This window comes from Ictalurus punctatus, chromosome 20 (genome assembly GCF_001660625.3).
Source record: "Ictalurus punctatus breed USDA103 chromosome 20, Coco_2.0, whole genome shotgun sequence".
Lineage (NCBI taxonomy): Eukaryota > Metazoa > Chordata > Actinopteri > Siluriformes > Ictaluridae > Ictalurus > Ictalurus punctatus.
In genome coordinates, this window is record NC_030435.2 from 7,369,617 (window position 1) to 7,385,386 (window position 15,770).

The window sequence follows — 15,770 nt, forward strand, 5'->3', positions numbered from 1 at the left end:
CCGCTGGCAACAAAAGTGAGTACACCCCTAATTGAAAATGTCCAAATTGGGCTGAATTAGCCATTTTCCCTCCCCAGTGTCATGTGAGTTGTTAGTGTTACAAGGTCTCAGGTGTGAATGGGGAGCAGGTTAAATTTGCAGGAGCAGGTGTGTTAAATTTGGTGTCATCGCTCTCACACTCCCTCATACTGGTCACTGGAAGTTCAACATGGCACCTCATGGAACTCAAGAACTCTCTGAGAATGTGAAAAAAATAATTGTTGCTCTACATAAAGATGGCCTATTCTGCAAGAAGATTGCTAAGACCAGGACACTGAGTTGCAGCATGGTGGCCAAGACCATACAGCGGTTTAACAGGACAGGTTCCACTCCGAACAGGCCTTGCCATGGTCGACCAAAAAAGTCGAGTGCACGTGCTCAGCATCATATCCAGAGGTTGTCTTTGGGAAATAGACATATGAGTGCTGCCAGCATTGCTGCATCGGTTGAAGGGGTGGGGGGTCAGCCTGTCAGTGCTCAGACCATACGATGCACACTGCATCAAATTGGTCTGCATGGCTGTCGTCCCAGTAGGAAGCCTCTTCTAAAGATGATGCACAAGAAAGCCCGCAAACAGTTTGCTGTAGACAAGCAGACTAAGGACATGGATTACTGGAACCATGTCCTGTGTCTGATGAGACCAAGATAAACTTATTTGGTTCAGATGGTGTCAAGATGGTGGCAACCAGGTGAGGAGTACAAAGACAAGTGTGTCTTGCCTACAGTCAAGCATGGTGGTGGGAGTGTCATGGTCTGCATGAGTGCTGCCGGCACTGGGGAGCTACAGTTCATTGAGGGAACCATGAATGCCAACATGTACTGTGACATACTGAAGCAGAGCATGATCCCCTCCCTTCAGAGACTGGGCCGCAGGGCAGTATTCCAGCATGATAATGCCCCCAAACACACCTCCAAGATGACCACTGCCTTGCTAAAGAAGCTGAGGGTGAAGGTGATAGACTCACCAAGCATGTCTCCAGACCTAAACCCTATTGAGCATCTCTGGGCTTTGAGCATCCACCTGTGCTCAAAGTCCATCTTTAGTGATGGACTAAACCCTATTGAGCATCTGTTTGGCATCCTCAAATTTAAGGTGGAGGAGCACGAGGTCTCTAACATCCACCAGCTCCGTGATGTCATCATGGAGGAGTGGAAGAGGACTCCAGTGGCAACCTGTGAAGCTCTGGTGAACTCCATGCCCAAGAGGGTTAAGGTAGTGCTGCAAAATAATGGTGGCCACACAAAATATTGATACTTTGCACCCAATTTGGACATTTTCACTTAGGGGTGTACTCACTTTTGTTGCCAGCGGTTTAGACATTAATGGCTGTGTGTTGAGTTATTTTGAGGGGACAGCAAATTTACACTGTTATGCAAGCTGTATACTCACTACTTTACATTGTAGCAAAGTGTCATTTTTTCAGTGTTGTCACATGAAAAGATATAATCAAATATTTACAAAAATGTGAGGGGTGTACTCACTTTTGTGAGATACTGTATGTGTGAGCCAGTATTCTGCAGCCATGTCTGTTCCCTGATATCTGGCCTCATTAACAGGCATTCCTCAACTATACTGTATGGTTCATTGTTTGGGTATCAACACAGTCACATTTGTCTGTAATATCATATATTGGCCCCAATGGAAAGATTTGCATTGCACTGACCAACTGGAACACTGACAGTTTCTCTGCTTCCATGTAAGTGGAGGGATATATAAATTCAAAGTTTTCTCTTTAGGTTAGCTCTAGCTAGCACCTGGGATGTCTGCAAAATGTGTGCATGTTGTCTAGAGCCCTTGCAGCATCGGGGTCTGCGTGTACTTTCTAGATGATTGATTGCTATACAGTCAGTCTCATCAATAACTGACAAGACAGGCGGATCTCCTGATTTCACTTCTGGAAGCTCTGCGGCTAGAGCTCAAGTGTAAGTAGAGCTTTTTATACATTGAGGGAATTGTAAATGGCCAAACATCTGCAGCTGGTAAGGATGTTGGCAGCAGCAACTCCAGTAGTAGAAGTAGGAATGTTGAATCTCAGACCATTTCAGTGTTGTTTCAATAGAAGAAGGGCAGGAGTGGTGGGGGACGGGGGTATGTGAGGTTGGTTGGGCTATGGGAGGGGACAGGCAGTTGGGATCTTCGAGACCAAGGCTTGTTACCATCAAATCAACATCCTTGAAATGAAAGCTGTGTGGATGGTGCTGGTACAGGAACCAGGAACCTCTAAGCTACTATTGTGGACAGATAACACATATCAACCACCAAGGCTCTGGGCTAGGAAAGCATTCAAATATGATTGGCCAAATGTAAGACTGTATGTGATATTACTGTTATGGATGACAATGCAGTGCATGCAGGCAGATGACACAGCCAATATTGTTGATAACACCATTCTGGCCTTGGTACTAGGCCAGTTTATTTAACTTGCTGTATGAACCAATAGAAGGAGAACAGAACAGATCTAAAGTGTGTGTCAGCTATTTGAGACAGCTTTTTTGGCCATCATTATATCCAAGGGAGATGGCGAATTGCATGCACTGTAGCTCAGCATTCAATTCCTTTGTTAGGGACTGGAATTCAAACAGGTAATGTTGTGGCTGAACACAGCACTGCTGCCATAATAAAGATATTTATATGGTAAAACATGGAATTCACTGCCCACATTCACCAGATTCTACCACACCCCATGAGATCTGTGATAATTTTGAGTGACTGTCTTCCTTAATCAAGAATAGTAGATAAAACCATTGGTTGTTTGAGTTATTCCATCATCAACAGAGTACAGTAATAAGAACTTTTTTGAGTCTCTACTTCAACTAAGATCAGTATCTTGAGTGCCTGAGTGATTCTCACCTACAACAAAAGGCAGTGGCAGTGCCTTGCATGTTTTTCATCCTTAGTAAGGTACAGTATAGATTGGGTGATTCTCATCATCAATTACAGAGGTCAGTACTAATATATTGAGCGATTCTCATCATCAATAGAGGGCAGTGTCAGTCGTTGAATGACTCTTAAACTCAATAGAAACAGTATCTGCATTCAAGTGATTCAAATTCTCAAATAACATCAGTCTCCGCAATTGAACATATCTTACCCTGAATAACAACCAGCATCACCTTTAGTGAGCAACATTACACATAGAAAAAAGGTATCAGCAATTGTTGTAAGAATTTTCTATTACATATGTAAACATACAGTAGTTCTATGGTTAAGTAGAGGAATGGCAGGTGATGAGCGTGATATAGCAAGAGCCTTTTGTAGACAATACATGTGAGGTCACTGTCTTATTTACAATGTGACGACTTTGTTACAAAGTTCCAACTTTGCTTTTAGTGCTTGGCTATGAAGAGAGCAAATGGGAAAACTTTCTGTCAGTTTGTCAGTTTCCATCTATGAATTTAGAATATATAGGTACAATATAGATTTGCAATATGAAATATTTTGTTGTTGTTCTTCATCTGACCAATTTCACCTGAAATAGCCCTATGGCCCAAACTATTGAAATGGCCCTTTGGATGGCTACATGAGTTTAAAGGGCATGATAAAAACAGTATTAAAATACAGTCAGGATAACATTTTGTCTAATGTTGAGATGAAGCTGTGTTTACAGTAGCTTTAAGTTGAGATGATCGGACCTTCGACCAGCAGATACTTACCTGAGCCTGATTCCTGAGGCAACTGTGTCCTACGGCAGGCGAACTGAGTAAAGAGATATTGATCATCTATAATGATGGGGAGTGAGTCTGCACAATTAGAGAGCAGTGATGAGCTATGACTTCAAAGGCACCAAGAATGGAATCAAAGCTGTTTTAACTTTCTTGGCTGAAAGAAATAAAGGACGTGAAAAAACAAATAACAGTAAATAAGTTTTGAAGGACAATACTATTTCTAAATGATGAGATGGTATGTTTAAACCTACTGTTTTATTTATTTAGTATTTTGTGTAGTTTTCTTGATTATCACATTTTTCTGGTGTACGAGTTTGGAGTATACTTCTGTCTTTTTGACTGCCAGTGTTTCGACCCAGGCCATGAACTTTAATTTCCCCTGGTATATGTTTTGAGCATACAGTTTCATTCTGCCTGTAACTCCCACACAAGCTCAGTACATGTATAAGTCTGTATATTTTATGGTTTCCATGTATATATTTACATATGAACCTTTTTTTTTTAGCTTTAACCTTTTAAGTTGTGAATAAAAGTCACCTTAAATGATAGGTTGTTTATCCTGTTTTTGATAGTTTCAAAATAACTCAGAACCATGTTACATATTGACTATGATTCCAGTTTGACTTCAGATGTAAAATTGTCAGGGCATGCTAAATCTTCAAATCCAAAAAAAACCCCAAAACCTTCAATTCCTAGAATGTTTTAATTAGGATTAGCTAAACTGTAGATTCAGCTTCTCATTGATTACAATATTAAGTATATTTTAAAATAAGTACACAGTTCTTGTATAAATTATACAGTAGATTGTATACATTTTGTGTACTACCATTTCTGTCCAACTTACAAGCTGGTCATGCCACTCCTGCAAAAAGACCACCTGGACTGACCTCAGTGACTTGGTGCTTGTTAGTTTGAACAATGGAATGAAAACTATAATTAAAACTACTTGTTGGAATTTTAAAAGAATTACTCATAGCCATCAGTTTTTTATCAAAACAATGTAAAAATAAAGCATTGTCGTGATGTCACTGCTTAAAACTGTATAGCATAATTTTAATAGAACAACTGTTTCAGATATCTTTACAATAATGTACATCATCCCAATGTTCCTGTCACATCTAGAGTTATGATTGATCTTGAGCATTATAAATGTATATGTGATACATATACTATAAACTATAAACACGATAAAATATACCTGCAATTTGCATAACAAACCCCTGTGAAGCTGTTAAAACTTTCTGTGTTTATATCTTCTCCTCCCTCCACATCTCCTCCTCAGATGGCACTCCAAAGATCCTGTCGGCCTTCAGCGAAAAGGTGGTGAGCCCCAATGAGCCGATCTCCCTGGTGTGTCACGTCAAAGGCACCCCACTCCCCACCGTGACATGGACACTGGATGATGAGCCGGTCATCAAGGACAGCCACCACCGCATGGATCGATTTGTCACAGTCGAGGGCCACGTGCTCAGCTATCTGAATGTCTCACATACACAGGTCACCGACGGCGGCGTCTACCGTTGCACCTGCAACAACTCTGCCGGATCGGTCTCCTACCAGGCGCGAATAAACGTAAGAGGTGCTTGTCAGATCAGCTCCTCCAACAAAAACAAACAAAAATGCACTCACATTACACCTTTATGAAACCTGTTTTTAAGATGTTTTTTTGTTTTTTTTTCTAGCCGAGAGAGTCAGTATGAATATTCATGTTTCTGCTTTTCTTTTTGACATATACTTAGTTGACTGTTGTAGCTAGTTTTTCAGCTAAACCTACCAGCCTTTTGTAATCAGGGTTATTTCTGAACATTTGAAGACCCTAAATAACATGCTACTATGGCCACCCTGCAACCCAACTAACCACCTCAATCATACACTATATGGCAAAATGTTTGTGGACACCAAACCTTCACACCCACATGTGGTTCTTCCCCAAACTGTTGCCACAAAGCTGGAAGCACACATAGGATGTCTTTGTATGCTATAGCATATAATTTTCACTGAGACTAAGAGGCCCAAACCTGTTCCAGCATGACAATGCCCCTGTGCATAAGCAAGCTCCATAAAGACATGGTTTGCCAAGTTGGGAGTGGATGAACTCAAGTGGCCTACACAGACGACTGATTCCAAAACTGGAATGGGATGTTCGAAAAAAAAGCACATATGGGTATGACGGTCAAGTATCCACAAACTTTTGTCAAGTGTGCCTCTCAAGTTTTAGACCACAAGTGACTGCTTAATCCACTTATAGCTAGAACCAGCCATGTTTGTAGGTATACTCTTAGTGACAGTAACCTATATATTGCACAATTGTCAGCCCCCATAGACCTCCTGTCTATCAATAGAATAGAATAGAGACCACCATAGGACCATTGTCAGATATTAATGAGGTTGGTTGTCCAATAGTGACAGGTTTATTGTACTATATATTATAGTTTTGTTGTAACTGAACACCTATACAGTGGCCCAACAATGTAGATGTGTTTAATAAAGTGGCCAGTAAGTGTATAAAAGCTGTAATGTTAATCTACCTGTAACAGAGAGTATTAGGTTTGTATGCTGATAATACAGTATATGGCATTATAAATAGTTATATAAATAAATATTTATATATCTAATTTTCATGTGCAAATTTTGTTGCAGACAGTGTAATCTGTGTGTAATAAGACACAGTTTTCGTTGTTTTATCTCTGCAGCAAACTGGAATAAAACTTATGAGGTTCAGGTGCACAGTGCCTTCTAATTTTAATACAGCTCTTTTAATATATAGCCCTCATATTTTAGGTGACTAAAAGTGACTGAATGCTTGGCTGTTCAGTTGTTTCTGTACATAAATACAGTGTAGAGTAACCTGACTCATAACCATGATCAGATTAGAGAATAGATGCACTTATAATAATATATTCAAATGCATAATAGTCCTAGTTTTGACTCTTCAAGGCTCTGCAACTTAGTAGTGCGTAGTAGTACAACTCAAAAAAAGACATAAACATTCCCGAACATAACCATGTTGATGTTCCTAATGTTTCGTTTTCCCTAACAGGTCCTGCCAGTATCCGCCCAATGAAAAACCTTACTGCCATCGCGGGGCGTGACATGTTCATTCACTGCCGCATCATTGGCTACCCCTACTACTCCATCAAGTGGTACAAAGATTCCAACTTACTCCCGTTTAACCATCGCCAGCGTGCCTTTGAGAACAACGGCACACTGAAGCTGTCTAATGTGCAGAACTCGGATGAGGGCGAGTACACGTGTTACGTTCTGGTGGATCCTGAGAAGCAGATCCATAGGAGTGTCCATGTTACTGTAAAAGGTCAGCGGGCAAGAAATGCTTTAACTTAAAAAAAACAAAAAACAAAAAAAACAAGGTTTGCTTAATTTATTAACAGGTTCCAGCAAGACCTCAATTTATTCCATCACATGCACATTTATTCCATCACATTATAAGCAAAGACCGTTTTGGACCAGGGACGGCTGGTATAAATGGCCTAGCAGGACCAATATGTCTTTCAGAGATGATAAAAAAGACATAGTATAAGGTTTCTTTTTTGGCATCCAAATCAGATTATTTGCCCTTAACAAATATTATAAGTGTGGATTATTTTGGATTTTGGCAGAATTAAGCACAATAGTACCGTCAACAGTTGTAAGAAAAATACACAAAATGGTATAAAGGAGCAGGCTGGGACTGATTTCTTTCTAGCCCAGACTGTAGATTCGCTTGTGCAGATCTGCAGAAATTCATGTTAAGTGTCTTAACATCTTATACTGGCCCCCACGGTGGGGGCCAGTATAGTTCCATGTGATACTATGTCTGCAACTGACTAAACAAGTTAGTATGGTGTCTCAAATCACATGTTTATGTACTCTTTTAGGTAATAATTGAGCAAAACATTAACCACTTAGTATTTTTGACACTCTGTTCAGCTTGAGGACATTGGAGGCAGGTGTGACAGAGAGCAAGGCTGTGTTTTTTTGTTTCGTGCTTAGCATGATTGCCTCGTGTAGAGCAGAACAATAGCAAGACAGCCCATTCATTACAAACAGGTGTAGATACTCAATCATTACCTGCTCATTCTCTGAAGGTCCTCCTCCCATTCACGGCTCGCCACACCCCCACTGCCACAGAGGAGAAACTAAAAGTACAGTAGATTGACTAAGCACAGTCTAATCAAAATATAGATTACACAAAATGAAGTATCCTGGAACCATAAGGAAGGGTTACAGCTTTTCTGTTGAGCATGTTTGGAATTTGGAGGAAACATTCATGAACCGAGTAGGGCATTATAGACTTGAATAATTTGAACTCACAAATGCAACTGCCTTTCTGTCTTTAAGTGTGTGTGTAATAGTTTGTCTCACATCATTCTTATTATATTATCAACGAGACCTTATGATATATTGCATTACTCAACTCATTGAGCTATTGAAAGATGTTAGATTTTAGCCTCCCATCTAATATCAGGACCAGCCATCACTGGTTATAACACACCACAGTATATTGTTATAATGGTTTATACATGACACTATAATCCAGTCCAACCTTAAAATCATCACCATTCGTATGCTCTCAAGTAGCATCGCCAGCATACTCTCAGTCATCTTGTTACTCTTTTGAGTGGATGCCATCAGTGATGGAAAGAAAAAACATCTCCACGATTGAGTTAGCTAATTTGTTCATGCTTAAAATTCTGAAGCAGCTAGGAGGGAATCCCTAGAGTCCATTATCCCCACTTTGTTGTGAATTAAATAAGCAGTGAAGTGCTGCTTTAGTTCAACGTTATTTTAACTCATTGATTCTCGCGACAGGCTGATGCACACCATGGCTGGGTCCCCTGAGAATGCATTATGCTAAATTTGCCGGGAAAGGAAATAACCCTTTTATAGTTGTCTTTTTCCTCTTCACTGCTCTGCTTCTCCCCTCATTAGCTCACATTATGCCTCCTCCTCGGTGAAATCTGCAGATTTGGAGTCACAGTGGCTTATGTTACTCGCAGAGCGGGACCTTGTGGTTGAAAATCGCCAATTATCTTACGTGTGATGACAGGGTACTTGGTGTTTGCCTCGTCATCGCATGTTATATGGTGGTTGCCATTGCATTCAGTGGTATATCCTTATTTATAGCTAGAATCAGGATTTATAGTGGTGTGTTATCATTAATTCACCACAAATGAACAGAAAATTGCAATTTTTTTTTGGTAAAACGTGGAGTAAGAAATAAAACAGAATAATCATACAGCATGTAAATCTAAAAAAAGAGTCTGTGTGCAGATTATGGACTTTATTAGTGTTTATATATAGAAATGAGAGTGTGGTCATGTCTCCACATCTACATGTGAAATTCTTCAAGTAGGAAGAAGAAAGTCATACTGCATGTGATTGTCAGATGGCATGTAAAGAATGACAAGTAAAGAATAAAACATGATGGACTGTGCTCTTATAGGAAAATAATCAACAATCAGATGGTTACCCACCAGAGTTTATTTTCCTATACTAGCACACACATCCTGAAGAGTTTAATTAAGCAGTATTAATATTAATTAAGCAAGAGTGTGGTTATACTGAATATCGGCAGGGCTGTTGTCCGCTGCAAGTATGAGGCCGCAGGGCGAGTGCAGTTAATCACTGCCGTGCCGATATTCAGGACACATTTCAGACACAGTATGGACAAATGTTGTGGTTATGTTTGCTCTGCTAGTGGAACTAGACCCCAAAGAAGCCACACTCAGCTCTAGCATGTCAGCTAGCTCGGTCACATTGATTGGTACGTTCCCATTAAAGGTGTAAAATTGATGTCCCTTTTTCCTTCTCATTTTCAAATGACAAACTTTAATATTTTAAGTCAAACGTTATAATCCTCAAAAGTATTGTTTGCCATGTCTGCTAATGATGTCACTAACACTACTGTGTTAATGGTTTCGAACTAGGAAGTGGAATTTTATGTGGCACACAGACGAGCAGAGTGATAGACACAGTGCAACATCCCAGTGTGGTTATAGGAAACAAAGGCACCTTTGGTACCCCGCTTGACCAATCAGATTATTGGACCGGAAAGTTACTGTTGTATAATTGTTGTACCACAGCAATTTACCAATGTTTAATTTAAAAATATATATATTAAAGAATGATATGTGATACCATTTATCCTTTTATTGTTACATTTAATGTTACATTTAATTGTTACATTATATTGTTACATTTAATTGTTACATTTACATTAATCCCTGTTATCACTTACAGTGGTGCTTGAAAGATTGTGAACTCTTTAGAATTGTCTATATATCTGCTTAAGTATAACCAAAATCATCATTTCACACAAGTCCTAAAAGTATATGAAGAGAACCCACTTAAACAAATGAGACAAAAATATTGTACTATTCTAATATTTATTGAGGAAAATTATCAAATTTTACATATCTGTGAGTGGCAAAAGTATGTGAAACTCTTGGATTAGCAGTTAATTTGAAGGTGAAATTAGTATCAGGTGTTTTCAATCAAAAGAACAGGGATCTATCAAAGTCTGATGATCACAAAACATGTTGCTGGAAGTGTATCATGGCACGAACAAAGGAGATTTCTGAGGACCTCAGAAAAAGAGTCGTTGATGCTCATCAGGCTGGAAAAGGTTATAAAACCATCTCAAAAGAGTTTGAACTCCACCATTCCACATGCAGACAGATTGTGTACAAATGGAGGACAGAGCATTGTTACCCTCATCAGGAGTGGTCAAACTAAAAAAAATCACTCCAAGAGCAAGACTTGTAATAGTCGGTCACAAAGGAACCCACAATAACTTCTAAGCAACAAAAGGCAAGTATTGGCTAATGTTATTGTTCATGAGTCCACCATTAGGAGAACACTGAACAACAGTGGTGTACATGGCAGGGCTGCAAATAGAAAGCCACTGCTCTCCAAAAAGAACATTGCTTCCTGTCTGCAATACAAAGATCACATGGATAAGCCAGAAGGCTATTGGAAAAATGTTTTGTGGATGGATGAGACCAAAATTTAAAAAAAAATTCTTAAATGAGAAATGTTATGTTTGGATAAAGGAAAACACTGCATTCCAGCATAAGAACTTTATCTCATCTGTGAAACATGGTGGTGCTAGTATAATCATTTTGGGCCTATTTTGCTGCATCTGGGCCTGGACGGCTTGCGATCATTGATGGATTAATGAATTCTGAATTATATCAGGAAATTCTGAAGGAAAATGTCAGGACATCTGTATGTGAATTGAATCTCAAGTGAAAGTGTGTCATGCAGCAAGTCAATGACCCTAAGCACATAAGTTTTTCTACCAAAATGGTTAAAGAAGAATGTTAATGTTAAAATGCAAAAAAATGTTAAAAAATAAGGTTAATGTTTTGGAATGACCAAGTCAAAGTCCTGACCTTAATCCATGAACCTTAATACAGTTCATGTGAGGAAACCCACCAACATCCCAGAGTTGATGCTGTTCTGGACTGAGGAACGGGCTCAAATTCCTCCAAGCCGATGTGCAGGACTGATCAACAGTTACCGGAACGTTTAGTTACAGTTATTGCTGCACAAAGGGGTCACACCAGATACTGAAAGCAAAGTTTCACATACTTTTGTGACTCACAGACTTGTAATTTTGGATGATTTTCCTCAATAAATAAATGACCAAGTATAATATTTTTGTCTTATTTTTTAATTAGGTTTTCTTTATCTACTTTTACGGTAGGTCATGTGTGAAAATCTGATGATGTTTTAGGTCACATTCATGCAAAATTGTAGAAAATTCTAAAGGGTTCATTATAGCGACTATACACAGTCATTCCCTCACTTTCTCTTGAAGTTAATGAGACACAAAAAAAATGCAGGTTGCCATGTTACTGAGAAACCACAAAACACAACATTCACTGTCCTGAAGTCTTTCCCATGGTGGAAAATTAAATGTTACGATAGAAAAGATATTACAACGAGTGTATTTGGACAGCTACAGCTACTAGAGCCATGCGGCTATAGAAAATGTAGTAACTTTTGAACAATTAGATTTGAGAATTCAAAAAAACTGTGGTATAAATACATTTTAACTGTATTAACATTTTATATCAAATTAATTTCCCTCTCTCTCTCTCTCTCTCTCTCTCTCTCTCTCTCTCTCTCTCTCTCTCTCTCTCTTTATCCACCCCTATGCCATAATGTCCTCTCAGTTCCACCTTTGATCCAGCACTCAGACTCCCAAAGTGCCTCCATAGGTCAGAGAGTCTTCATCCCCTGTGTGGTGACCTCCGGCGACCTGCCCATGTCCATTACTTGGCACAAAGACGGCAAGCCGATCAATGCCAGCTTAGGAGTCACTATCGACAATATCGACTTCACCAGCTCACTACGCATCTCCAACCTGTCAGAGATCCACAACGGGAGCTATACCTGTATCGCCCGCAATGAGGCAGCTGCTGTGGAGCACAGCATTCAGCTTATTGTTAAAGGTCAGAGGTCAAAAATCCACCCCAATGAAAACCTAGCTAGATAAATAATTAAAAGCTATAGGTTCTTAGTGGTTAGCACGTTCGCCTCACACCTCCAGCGTTCGGGGTTCGAGTCCCGCTGGGGCCATGTGTTTGCGGAGTTTGCATGTTCTTCCCCGTGCTGCGGGGGTTTCCTTCCCCAGTCCAAAGACATGCATGGTAGGCCTACCATGTCCGTGTCTGTAGTGTATGAATGGGTGTGTGAGTGTGTATGTGATTGTGCCCTGCGATGGACTGGCACCCTGTCCAGGGTGTACCCCGCCTTGTGCCCGATGCTTCCTGGGATAGGCTCCAGGTTCCCCGCGACCCTGAAAAGGAGTAAGCGGTTGAAGATGGATGCATGGATAGAGTACTTCAGATTTCTGTAGCATGGCATATCCTTATAATTGATATACATACCTGTATTATCTCATATATAGTAGATGGTTCCTTATTTGTTTGTTTATTTTCCACAGTCCCACCACATTTTGAGGTGCAACCTCGGGACCAAGATGGAATCTATGGGAAATCTGTTATTCTGAACTGCTCGGCTAAAGGAAACCCGATTCCTACAATCGTGTGGAAACATTCTAAAGGTAAAAAATAAAATAATAAAACTCCATTGATGATCAAGCCATGATTAAAGTAATTAAAGTAAACTATTGCTAAACCACACTGTGAGGCTGAATTAAATTTGGTGAATATGCAACTCAACTACATTATTTTGTCATATTATTTAGACAATATGAATGATCTTGAACTATCCGTTGCAGCTTCTCTTTCAATGCTTGACCTGTTTACGGTCTTTCATAAGGAAACCTCATTCACTCATTTTTGCTTTGTAGCTGAATTTAGAATTGCTGGTATGCACCAAAGTATAGCAATCTCAAATAGCCTGCTCATGGAAAATCACAGAAACAGAAAATGTCAACACTGTTGGTGAAATTCACTTTACTGCTTCTTTGTCAGTATGAAAGGTTATAGAAATTGGGTTTTAATAAATCTCTTTTACAAGATGTGGACAAATCCTTTAAAAAACAACACTTAGAAACATTGTATTACCAAATAAACTCTCTCGGGAACAGGTTTGCTCACTCACTGTCCACGTTATTCATGCAATTATTCAATCAGCCGATCATGTGGCAGCAGTGCAATGCATAAAATCATGCAGATGCAGGTCAAGAGCTTCAGTTAATGTTCACATCAAATATCTGAATGGGGAAAATGTGACCTTTGGGACTGTGGTATGGTTGTTGCTGCCAGGCAGACTCGTTTGAATATCCCTATAATTGCCGATCTTCTGGAATTTTCACATGCAACAGTCTCTAGATTTTGCACAGAATGGTGCAACAAAACATTAAGTGAGAAGCAGTTCTGTGGGCAGAAACGCCTTGTTGAGAGAGGTCAGAGGTTAATGGCCAGACTTGTTTGAGCTGACAGGAAGTAAGCTCAAATAATCACTCTTTACACTAAGAAGCAGAAGAGCATCTCAGAATACACAGCCTGTCAAACCATGAGCCTACAGCTGGACAGTGGAAGATTGAATAAATGTCACTTGGCCTGATGAATCTCGATTTCTGCTGTGACATGCAGATGGTCAGAATTTGGCATCAGCATCATGAATCCATGGACACAACCTGCCTTATGTCAAAAGTCCAGTCCAATGGTGGTGGTGGCGTAATGGTGTGGGGAATGTTTTCTTAGCACAATTTGGGCCTATAAATACTAATCTAGCATTGATTTCCATAGCCTCAGTATTGTTACTAACCATATGCATCGCTTTATGGGCACAATATATCCATCATATAATGGCTACTTCCAGCATGATAAAGTGCCACAACGCAAAGCAAAAGTTGTCTCAAACTGGTTCTATGACCATGAAGTTCAGTGTACATCAGCGGTCTCCCCAGTCACCATATCTGAATACAACAGATCACTGTTGAGTTTTGGTGCAAGAAGGGATGCATGTGCAGCTGACAAATCTGCATCAGTTATGTGATGCAATCATGTCAGCATGGAAGAATCTATAAGAAATCTTCCTACCATGTTGTAGAATCAACGCCATGAGAGCAAAGTGAGATCTTACACAGTGTTGACTTCCTAATAAAGTGAAATGCATCGATTATACACACCAAAACTCGATTGTTGACAATTGAAAGACTGGCAGATTCCACACAGATTGAAAGAACAAGTATTAATGAGAAAGTCATTTAACTTATCAAAATGGACTTTTTTTTCTGTGCCTGTAGGACATCTGTGAATAGGAATATTAAATACAGCAGAAATAGGGAAAAATCAACGTGTGCAATGTCTGTTTAATTATATAAACAGTATAGCATAGTTTAATAGAGTATAAACAGTGCCAGTTCTTACTGAACATTGACCATAGCAGGGGGCCCGGGTCATGTTTATTGTGTCACTGGATTTGGTGATTTACGCAGGCAGCCCATTGATGTTCATAATAATTCAGTCTCCTAATATAATACAGTGTGTTAGCAAAGTTTCACTAAAGAAAATCATACAACCTATACAGTGGAGAGTAAATGTTTGTATATTCTTAAAATCAAAATGACAAAAGAAATGTCATCTACACCAACTAGGTATAGTTTATTAGGTATCGCTTATGTTCCTTTATTAGCTTGATTAATAAAAATGCTCAAATACTATATGTAAAGACATTAAATATAAAATGGTTCATTTCAGCATCATAGGACTTAGATATTCGTTATACCTTGTATATGACTTTTTACTTTATAACTGCCTCCAAGTAGGAATGGGTGGCTTGATATTGAAGTATTAGTACTTCTGGTTCTAGTGTTTACTTTTCTAAAATGTATTCTATTATAAGAATATCAATGCTGTGGGCTTATTATTATTTTTTTATCAAAGAGACTGGGAATATTAATGTTGTCGGATGTACTAATGTCAGGTTGGCACACCAACAAAACGTTAGGAGTTCAACTCAAGATCTTCTAAAGAAAAGGCCAATGCGTTTCTCTTGTGCCAAGTTTTTAACGCAATATTTGTTCAAATATAAAATAGAGGTATATTTTCCTGTTTTCTTTCCAGAATCCATGGGTTTTGCAAATCTATCCACTTAACTGTATACTGTCTCCATGATCAGTTAGATTGTCTGGAAGATCTAAACATTGCTACTGTGATGGAATGCAGCTGATTTGGACCAAAGAATTTGTTGTATGAAATCATGTGAGGGATTTTTCTTGCCTTCTTGGGACACTGTGTTCCCAGGTGCGGGAGTTCCTCAGTTCCAGCCCATCGCGCTGAACTCAGGATCCCGTGTGCAGTTGCTTGAGAGAGGCTCACTGCTCATCAAACACGTGCTGGAGGAGGACAGTGGCTACTACCTGTGCAAGGTCAGCAACGACGTGGGCGCTGACATCAGCAAGAGCATGTACCTCACCGTCAAAAGTAAGGAGCCTCACCCAGCTGTGTATGTTTGTGCATTAAATGAAACATTATGTACATTATGTCAGTGTGTTCATAATATTATACAAATGGGTGTTTAAAGTCTTTTATTAAATCCACCACTAATTATTGAACAGAACATGAGGACACTTCTAATAATTA

The 15,770-nt window shown here is 39.4% G+C and overlaps 1 protein-coding gene across 1 annotated transcript in view; it reads left to right on the forward strand.

The window, feature by feature from the left end:
* The window catches only part of dscamb (Down syndrome cell adhesion molecule b), a 160,475-nt gene that overhangs the window by 103,007 nt on the left and 41,698 nt on the right, over nucleotides 1-15,770 (forward strand). Inside the window, exons 7-11 of the mRNA XM_017495030.3 lie at nucleotides 4,988-5,284; nucleotides 6,746-7,018; nucleotides 11,886-12,164; nucleotides 12,659-12,778; nucleotides 15,432-15,611. Of these exons, the coding sequence (XP_017350519.1) occupies nucleotides 4,988-5,284; nucleotides 6,746-7,018; nucleotides 11,886-12,164; nucleotides 12,659-12,778; nucleotides 15,432-15,611 (1,149 nt within the window). The remainder of the gene's footprint in view (nucleotides 1-4,987; nucleotides 5,285-6,745; nucleotides 7,019-11,885; nucleotides 12,165-12,658; nucleotides 12,779-15,431; nucleotides 15,612-15,770) is intronic.